This window comes from Heliangelus exortis, chromosome 2, assembly GCF_036169615.1.
Source record: "Heliangelus exortis chromosome 2, bHelExo1.hap1, whole genome shotgun sequence".
NCBI classification, from domain to species: domain Eukaryota; kingdom Metazoa; phylum Chordata; class Aves; order Apodiformes; family Trochilidae; genus Heliangelus; species Heliangelus exortis.
The window spans coordinates 10,677,266-10,686,988 of record NC_092423.1 but is presented as its reverse complement, the minus strand read 5'-3'; the positions used below and the strand labels follow the sequence as shown (position 1 = coordinate 10,686,988).

The following is a 9,723-nucleotide window of genomic DNA, read 5'->3' as shown; positions in this document are numbered from 1 at the left end:
TTCACCTGGACCTTTCGTATGCCCAGGGTGCCCTGAAACCACTGCTAATCGCAACTGGGTCACTTCTTGTGAAGTCGTACGCGATTGCTGTGAGGAAAAAAAAAAAAGTTAATGGTGATAAGCATAACCTAATCTGTCGTTTACCCGATGTTAGGTAGTGGCACGTTTGAAGAACACCTGTAGAAAGGAAAAATGTTAATATTCCCACAGTAACAAATGCTGGAGCTGTTTCCTGCAACAAATAGAAAAGAGCAGCTTACCAAACACGTGAAACGCGTAAATAATGCTTGCCTGCAGGAAAGGCGTGTGCTATTTTCACACCAAGTATTTGCCACCTATTAACAGCCTGTGTGATTTAAAAGACCTGATGAAGATTCCTCAAGGCCCTCTGAGTTTTGTTGCCTAATTTTTCTAAGAGTAAAAATTACAAATACGTAACACTGCTAATACATATTATCAATATATGTGGAAAACATTACTGAGGTGGAAAAAAAGCAAAGGAAGAACAGTTTTTTCAGGCTGACTCCAAAGATAAAACTAACCTTTATACTTGGTCTTAAACAGTTGACAAATGGCTGCTACAGTTGCTTATTACTCATGTTTCCATAATAACATAAAAAGACTGTAAAATATCTCTCACTGTCTGTACTATGAAATATTTTTCTTTATCATGTAGCAGAAAAGCAAAGGCAAATAATGAAGCACCATTCACTGTAACTGTGACCTTTAAGGGCTAAATTACATCCTCTAAGCATCTATGGATACTAAGCTATTTATAAGCATTCTTATGCATTATTTAACTGTCTTTGACAAAGCAATAATACTCTGTAAGCATTTTATATTTTCTTTGAATAAATAAAAATGCACTTACAAGGCATCTTGGATTAACTCAAATAGCTCTTAGGCCAAAGTGGTGAGATGGAACAATGCATCTCCTCAGTAAGGGATACTGCACAGAAATGCTATCCTACATCCAGAGGCTGAAAGGAAAACTGCTTTCAAGTACTCTAATTGAATTTTGGTTTTAACAACAATATAGCAAATTAAATTTAACTAAAACAAGCAAATGTGACAGTGATACCAAAAACAGAAGAAGCAGGTTCTTTTCAAGTTCTGGTCCTACTATCTACACTTGAATATGGATATATATTTGTTACCAAACAAACAAAAACAAGTTTTGGCTGCCAGTCACATATTCTTACTCCCATTGGAGTGCACTAGTTTGGCAGCTTTATGGCAAGAGAAGAATTACAGGTAGGGGAAGGCACCACTAAAGGGTTTGGAAAGAACTTTTCAAACCTTAAAGACACAGCTCGAACTGAAGTTTAAATGCTGCATGAGAACACAAGCTAGAATAACACCTTTTGATTAAAGGAGCTAAAATTTGTGCATGTTTAAGTGTTTCCACCATGTAGTAAAAATAAACTACAGTTTATCACCAATTTAGTGTGGAAAAGATTAATACATCAGTAGCTGTGCTGGATTTTATAACAATGGGGTTTAGAATCATGTGAATATAGGCAATAAAATGGCACGTACCTATTTTATTACTAGATAGTATAAAAGGATGCCCTAGAATTTCTTGGAAAGAGAAGTGTGTTGTTAGGAGAGCTTTTGGTAGCCCTGGGAACTTTGATATGATTTTAGCTTCTACTTGCTTTTATCTTCTCTGGCTTGGTACTCATATCTTACTCCTCACCTGCACTGTTACCTTAAAAACAGGAATATAGAATAACTCAGTTTTATTCATTCTCTAATAATAGGCAATTTTTTGTCTTTGGATGTTCCTCTAATTCTGGGGTGTGATACTGCTTTTTTTTCCACCTCTGTACAGAGTGACAGATCACAGGAATACCCAAAAAATTTACTGGAAATATCAACCCTCACAGGGACAACATGACAATCCTGCAACCATGCTTAAAAAGATATTTTTATTATTTAAAAAAATAAGTTTTATAAAGGAGGGCTTTGCATGAAGGAAGAATCCCGTTAGAAAAAAAATATGATTATTATGAAAACTTACAAAGATACAGATTTTAGTGGAATTTTTTTCTGTCTTCAGAAGCAATAAAAATCTGAGGATCTTATCATGAGAGAACAATTTATACATTCAGTGATACTGAAGCCAGACTGGTTGATAGCAGGGATCAGACATATTTTGGTTTCTTTCAAACCTAAGAAGCTCTATGCACTGAACAGGTATGGCAGAGTCTTCTGACTTTTCTTTGTGCTCTCTATATTAGAAAATTTGCAGCAGGCAGAAAATATATGTGCTACACACTTGGTAATCTGAAGCAGGTTGAGACAGCTGGGTAAAATGAAACACAGAAGTAGTGAGTAACCCTGCACGAGAATTTAGTACGTTGAAACTTCATGTAAACTACCTTTCCATTAATAATTACACTCTTTTTTAGGAAAAAAACTCCTGAGTAAACATTCTCAGATTTCTACTCAATAAAGACTTCCATTCAATAGTTAAAAACCTGTAGAGAGAAGCATCAGATTGAAATAATGCTGTTGGGTAAGATGAGGTGTAGAGCATCAAATCCTGTTTTTCAGGAAGATTAACTTACTGAAAGTGGTCAAGAGGCAACAAATAAAATTGCTTCCAAAACATGTTTTCTTATTGTCTCATTCAAAGCAGTCAGGGACACTTAGATTTTCTTTTTCACCATCTGAACTTAATTTTGCCTGTGGTTCTCATCCTCAAAAGCCCAGATGATCTTTTCTGAAGAATATTTATTTTTCTGAAGGATAGTGTTGGTATCTACTGGAAATAAAGCATCATGGGAAACTGATGTGATGCAAGATGAGGATAGACATAGGCTGACTACTTTGACTACTTTGATTATTGAGTTTCAAAAAGCAAAAAAGTAAGAAGGGGGAAAAAACACTTGGCTAAGAATGGGAGTAAAGGAATACTGCAAGCAAAAAGCATTTATGAAAATTCTTAGAAGGAAACAGACCTACACAGAATGGTATGAAAATTATTAATATTACCTAAATTGTGACACAATTCACTACAGCATACTTAAGGGAAAGCAAGAGGGATCTCTGCACCATAACTGAGTAGCTTCAGGAGTTCCTCATGCATTGAAGACTATCATAAGTATTAAAAAAAAGAAGCAGGAAATAAGTGCATTACCAGTTCAAAGGTTCTCAGGCAAATAGAATAAACAAATAACTTGTGTTTATCTAGAAAATTTTATGGAAAACTGTTACATATAATTGACCCTAACTTATTCCCTAGTAGTACAGTTTATATCTTGATTTTAACAAAATTCTTTTGTCCCTGTTATAATAGTGGCATGCTAACTTCATGCCACCCAGTTTCCTCATCAAAATACTGCATGGGGCCAAATAAGTTATCTACAGAAGTTCTAAGAAGTCAGCAGTAACCTCCTTATCAGAACTTTCTATTGATGTTACAGATAAATGCTAGCAAACTGATGCTACAAGATCTTGCTTCCATTTTCCTATTTGATTGGCACAGTATCACTCATCTTTAATTCTGATTAATCAAACTCCCATATCAGCTGATTAATTACTCTGCCCAGTATCAATGCTAGGCCTACCACTATGTGGTTGCCATTCTAAATGCTTCTACAAGATTACTTTGTTGGGTTTTTTCCTGATGTGCTTCTCCAGTATAATACTGCCTGTACAGAGTACTCCTCTACAAATTCTATATCCAGCTCATTTGCAGAATACACACTGAAATATAAAGGAGAGAGTAGAGTAAAATGCAGCATATGGTAGTGTTGGTTGGCAAACATGTTAATTACTTTTTTTGTTTGCTTTGAATTTTCATTTTGGTTTGTGGTAGAGTTGTATTTTACTTCAGATACTGTGAAGCCTGATAGGGAAGTAACATGGAGCTATGGAATCCAAGACTGTGAACAAAGGGCTTGGAAAAAGTGAGGAAATATTAACAATATTGATTATAATGGAGGCTGCAAAGGTACAATATGATTGTTTTTACTAGGTGTTACTGAAACTCAGGAGTAGGTTCTATATAAGCAACCAAAAAATTAGAAGAGGAATATAATAAATGCAAAAAAACCCCTCATATTTGCTCTAGTTTGATAGTACTGGCATCCAAAAGGGTCACACAGCCATATCTGATACCCCCAGTTCAAGGTAACAAGCTGCAGGATCCCATGCTGCCCTTCAGTACCCTCCCTGTTACAGCTTGTAGGTGTTTGTGTTCTCTAGAAGACAGAAAGTATATTGTCATTTCAAAATTAGGATTATCATATAATTGTAAAACCTTGATTTTGTTACTTTTTTTTAAATATAATTTGATATTTTGTATTATCATCCTGCTTAAGCTTATTCTACAGGTGGAGAACACACCAAATCAAAAATGAGTTTCTGGCCAGAAATTGTTTCTCCATATGTGGTCCCTTGTGTCTAACTGCAGACATGGAGAGAACTGGGAAAGATGATACAACAGAACACCACATTCAGTCATCAATACACAGCTTCTTATTTCCAATTCTGCTGTGCAGTAGTGAGCAAAGACCTTTTTCTTTTATGCCATCGCCTATCTGAATTTCCTTTTCTCTGAATAATTGAGACTGAAGTTGCTTTCACTTCTTAAAGAAATGAAGTTTATGCAGCTTCTCTATTTGTCCATTTTTATGTGTTTTTGTAACTTCTCAGCCTATTGGCAAACTTCATTCTCCTCTCTCTTCATTCCCTGCCTGCAAACACTTTAAGTTTCTTAATGTCCTACAAATTTTGTGATTATTGGCAGCTGAAGAGAGGAGAAAGGACCCTCTTTCCCACTAAGTGAAAGGTTGGCTATTTAAAGCCAAAGGACGAAAGCCTCCTGGTAAATGCTGAGTTTAATCAGCAAGCGCATACCAGCAAACTGATTAGCACACAGCTAAGGACAAGCAACAGCTGCTCCGTGTAAAACTGGTGGGTACGTAAAAAATATTGCAAAAATAAAGGAATGGCAGCAGGAATGATGTGAGAACCAGGTGTTTCTGTGATAAAAGGGTACAGGACACAAGCCTATATAATATCAGTTTGCGTAGTTTCACAGATCAGAGTTTGGGGTAATAGTGAGTGTGGGTGCCACCCTAGGTTCTCGTGTCTATTAAGATGACAGAAGAGCCAACTTTAACTGAGGATGCGTGAGCAAAGCTTCGCGAACACCTGTTGTAATAAAGGAGCGGAGCGACGGACCTCTGGTTCCTCTGAGCCACAGATCAGTCGATCCGTTCATAATATCCCTCAGTGGAGAGCAAAGAAAAACACGAAGGGTGTAACTGAAGGGTGTAATAGGTAGAAACCATACAACCCTACTCATGACTGAAGAGAGTGAGGAAATGGTGCGGTTTGCCCGTGAGGAAGCCCAAACTGGCACGTTCGCGGTCCCTAACGCCGTGGCAACCTGGTTCTGCTTCGTGCCACCCAGCAGGAGCCCGGATCCCTGCCACGGTCCCTTCCTCCCTCGGCGCGTTGCCCCTCTCACTCCTGCGGATCCCGGTGGCGGTAAGGGGGGGATCGGTCGGGCTGGCGCTTCCAAGCCGGGGTGTCTGAGGTGGCGGGAATCCCAGCCAGTGAGGGGAGCTCGGCGAGAGGCGGCGACGGTCTCCTCCAGGTCGGGATCCCGGCGTGCAGGACAAACTCGTACTTCCCATGGCAGGCCTGGAGGGCAGGGAGGAAAGAAGAGTAATGCCGGCTCGGGCCGGGCAGAAGGGAGGGGGAGACGGTACGCCGGGCTGCCGGGGGCGGAGGAGGGGGCACAGCAGAGAGGGCGTTCGCGTGCCGCGCCGGGCGCCAATAGGGGCGGCTGGGGACGAGGCGCCTCCTCACAGTGGCACCACCCGCCCCCCGCCGCACCACCCTCCCCTCCCCGCAGCGGCGGCGGCAGTTTGGGCCGGGCTGCCCCGAACCCGGAAGCAGGCGGCGGCTGGTGTCGGTGCGCGGCGAGCGGGGCCGGGCGCAGGATGCGAGGCGCTGCCGCCGCCCTACCCCCCTGCTCGCTCGCAGCCAGCGCCCGAGGAGGAGGAGCAGCAGTAGCGGGAGGAGCGGCAGCAGTAGTAGGAACCGCCGCTGCCGTAGCATGAGCGGGGCCGCGGATAAGCAGTCCACCGGCGCGGGGTCCGCCACGGATCCCGCAGCCGGGGAGAAGGCGGTGGCAGCTGGGGACTCGGTGCCGGAGCCGCCGCCGCCGCAGCCGCTGCTGAGCGTGGACGTGACGGGTTTGGTGTCGCAGTTCGCGAGGAGCTTCGTGCTGATCTTCCCCGTGTATGTGCTGGGCTACCTGGGACTGAGTTTCAGCTGGGTCCTCATCGCCCTGTGCGGGCTCTTCTGGATCCGCAGGCACCGCGGCGGCAAGACCTCCCGGCTGGGCCGGGCGCTCGCCTTCCTGGAGGACGAGGAGGAGGCGGTGCGGCTCAGCGTCTCCTCCGCAGATCTGCCTGCGTGGGTGAGTGGCCAACACCCTTCGGCGCTTCCGAGGGAGCACCCGCGCCCGGCGGGCAGCGCAGTCTCTGGGCGGGCTGGGGTCTGTCACCTCCCCGGGAGCAATGTGACGCCCGCCCCCGAGGCGGCCCCCTCCTCCGCGGGCAATGGGGGAAGAGGCTCAGTACAGGCCGGAGGCCAAAGCCCTAAAGCCGGCCTGGCTAGAGGAAAAGGGTGAGCAGGCGGCATCTCCCGCGTCCCCTCTGCTGCTCGTCCCGGTTTGTCAGCCTCTTTAGAGACTTGGCGTCCAGCAGCGGCGGTGCTGGACGTGGGCAGGCGGAGGGACCCTCTCTCCGTCGGGGTGGCCTGTTCCTGTCCCTGTCCCTGTCCCCGCCGCCCGCCTGCCCGCCCGCCACGGCGCGGCCACCTGGTCCTGGAGCGCCCGCGGCAGCTGAGGCAGCCGCGCCGCCTCTGCCGTGTGGTGACAGCCCCGCGGCGCTGCCGCGCAGCACCGGACCTGTCATGGCCGGGATTTCCCTTGCAGAAATAAACTTTACCGCAGGGGTTGGTTTTTTTTTTTCCCTCCCCCACCCCCCCTCCCGTCCCCTCCTGCCAGATGCCAGTGATGGACGCGTCTTGGATGTAGCGAGGGCTCTGCGGGGCACGACTCGGACAGGAACCTTTTATTAAAAAGTTGAGATTAGAGGCAGACAAAATTGGCATCGGTCTTACCGGTTTGAATAAAGCATTACTGACAAGAGTGACAGAAGAATGAGGTGTTTCTGGCTGGTTTCAGAGTTGGGAGGTGAGGACTAAGGGGCTCTGGTAGCCTTAATGTGCATTGCTGTGGTTGGTTGGCTTTAAAACGCTTTCTTCGAAAGTGGAGTCTTTTGAAATTTTCAGGCTTTCTAAAAAGTCTTTAGAACTGCATTTATTTATTTATTTATTTATGTATTCACTGAGACTTGAATACCTTTTCTTCATAACTTTTACTTTGGAGGGTTAAGAATTTTTAATACGGCTGACAGCCAGCTACCCGACAGTGTCAGTGCTCATCCAGGCCTCTCTGTCTCTCCTGGTCTGCCCCGGTGCAGAGCTCGCTGCTCTCTTCGTCTCCATCCCTGAAGTCTTGAGGATTCATGTTACATCTTTTGGTGTGATTTCCTTGTTGTCTGTTCTGCTCCTTAATAATAGGCATCCACATCTCGGATAGGTAGGGCTGTGCATCAAGCTGGGCTGCTATCATCAATAACCAAGTAGCTGTTTTCATATGATCAAATTGCTATACCTGATATGACCTGTCCCAGCTCTGTTTAGGAACTTATAGGACTTCCAGGCATCTGGAGAGCATATAGTGTGTGAGATGGGATTTTTTTTTTTAATCCTGTTTCCTAGTATCTTTTATCCAAGTTTTCTAGCAGAAGGTCATGGTAAGAATGGGGGCAGTGTTTAAAAGGGATGAGTTCAGTTTACTTGAAGCTGAGAAGTGAGTCTTAAATAATGTGGTTATTAGCTCTTACGTTAGTTCTATGTTGGTAGTGAGTTTTTTTTTCTCCCTGTTACCATGCAGCTATATAATGAAAGTATTCTGACTGGGTGCATTTAAAATTAATTAATTGAAGCTAGATTTGTTGTGGAGAGTTGTATATAATAACTGTCTGCTGGTAACTAAGCATTAGATATTCAAACTTAGTGCTACACGTACATTTTATCTTATCTAAGTTCCAATTTGTTACCTTTGATAAAATGGAAATTATTTCCTGTGCGGAGTTGTCCAAATAAATAAAGATTTAGAAAGGGGCCTCTTGACTGAAGTTAGAGGTGAGTGCTGTCTGCAAACACCTGCACATCCTATGGCATTATGAGAAATAACTGATCATATATATGCATGGCTTCCCTAAAAGTGTGAAATTCTGATACACCACTTGGCAGACATACTGTAAATCACTTGGGGTTTGGTGTTGTTTTTTTTTTTTTTTTTATGTTGTTTGTGGGGGGTTCTTTTCTTTCTTCTGACCTACATACTATATATATTCTGGAAATACCATGCTTCCAAATAAAAGTATCTTCCAGATGAAATGTAATCTGGAAAACAGAAATCTTCTGACAATTGAAGGCCCCATTAAATCAGAAGTACTCTTCAGTGACTGCTGTCATAGTCATTAAGATTTATATGGGTTTTTGCTGTATCTGTAATGTGTCTTGGAAAATGGCTGTTTTCCATCCCTCTGCTTTATGTGTGTTGTCTTGGAGATTCATGGATTGCAGTCATATTTCAAATTGGAGCCACTGGCCAGTATATGGAACCTGAGGTCTCTTTAGTAGGTATTGAGTTTATCCATCTCAGTGTGAACTCCAAACTGGAGTATGTTCCCTGTGTTTCTGGTCAGAGAAATAAACTTTAATACTTAAGTAGGACAATGCTGTGTTTTAAATATAGGAAATATTTTACTCTTCTGGGACTGAAACTGAGATGTAAGATTTTTTTCAACTAAAATTACGTAACATTCCCAACATTTATTTGACATGTGGTGTCTTTCTGAGCTCTTTATTGGAAAAGAACTTTTAGCTGAGCAGCAGTGTATGTAAGGTGTGATTTCCACCCACTGTGCCTCCCCTCCCCACCCCTCCTTTAGATTGATTGATACTGTAATGATACGTGCATGAGTACATACAGTATTGCTGCATTATTTATTTTTAGGAAAGTGGTTATTGCAGGAGAAATTAATTCAGATTTTCCTGCTGGCAATATGGTTAGTTACAATTTGAAAGTGATTCTGTTGTGCTATCACACTAGTGTTTGTAATGTTAATTATTAGTTTCCTAAATTAGATTTACTTCTTCCAATAAGCAGGTGGTTATACAATAGGAATATTCTCTGTGCATGTTAAATTAATTAATTCAACATGAATAAAAGTTGTTATTTGAAATGTCAGCACTGAACTATTTAAAAGAAAAATAGGTGTGCTAAATAATATTTAATTTACTACATTAGAAGAATAAAATCTGTACTCCTAGACTTGCTAACACATAGTTGTAGATCTGTGCCATCCATGTTTGGAAGATGTCACTGATTATATGGGGTGGGAAGGAGCAGAGGTGGGTACTTTTCCAACTAATTTAGAGCAAGGCTGCAGAATTTACAGTGTGAAAGGATTGGAGATCAAAATGGGCTTTAAATAAAGTTGACATTTCCTCTTTTTTAGCAATGTTTTAATACACTAGATGCATTTTATATTGGAATGAGTGTCATTAAGACACATATATTAGGTAAGTGGCAATTCAAGTATAAAAACTTATGTG

General features: G+C 42.7%; 1 protein-coding gene across 4 annotated transcripts in view; it reads left to right on the top strand.

Annotated features, from left to right (window-relative positions):
- Positions 1-5,868: 5,868 nt before the first annotated feature.
- Positions 5,869-9,723, top strand: part of ESYT2 (extended synaptotagmin 2) — a 75,043-nt gene continuing 71,188 nt past the window's right edge. The window contains exon 1 of one of the 4 annotated variants that reach the window (XM_071734757.1): positions 5,869-6,445. In XM_071734757.1, coding sequence (XP_071590858.1) covers positions 6,080-6,445 — 366 coding nt within the window. In that variant the 5' untranslated portion in view covers positions 5,869-6,079. The remainder of the gene's footprint in view (positions 6,446-9,723) is intronic. The other 3 variants (XM_071734756.1, XM_071734755.1, XM_071734754.1) reach the window with 3 other exon arrangements.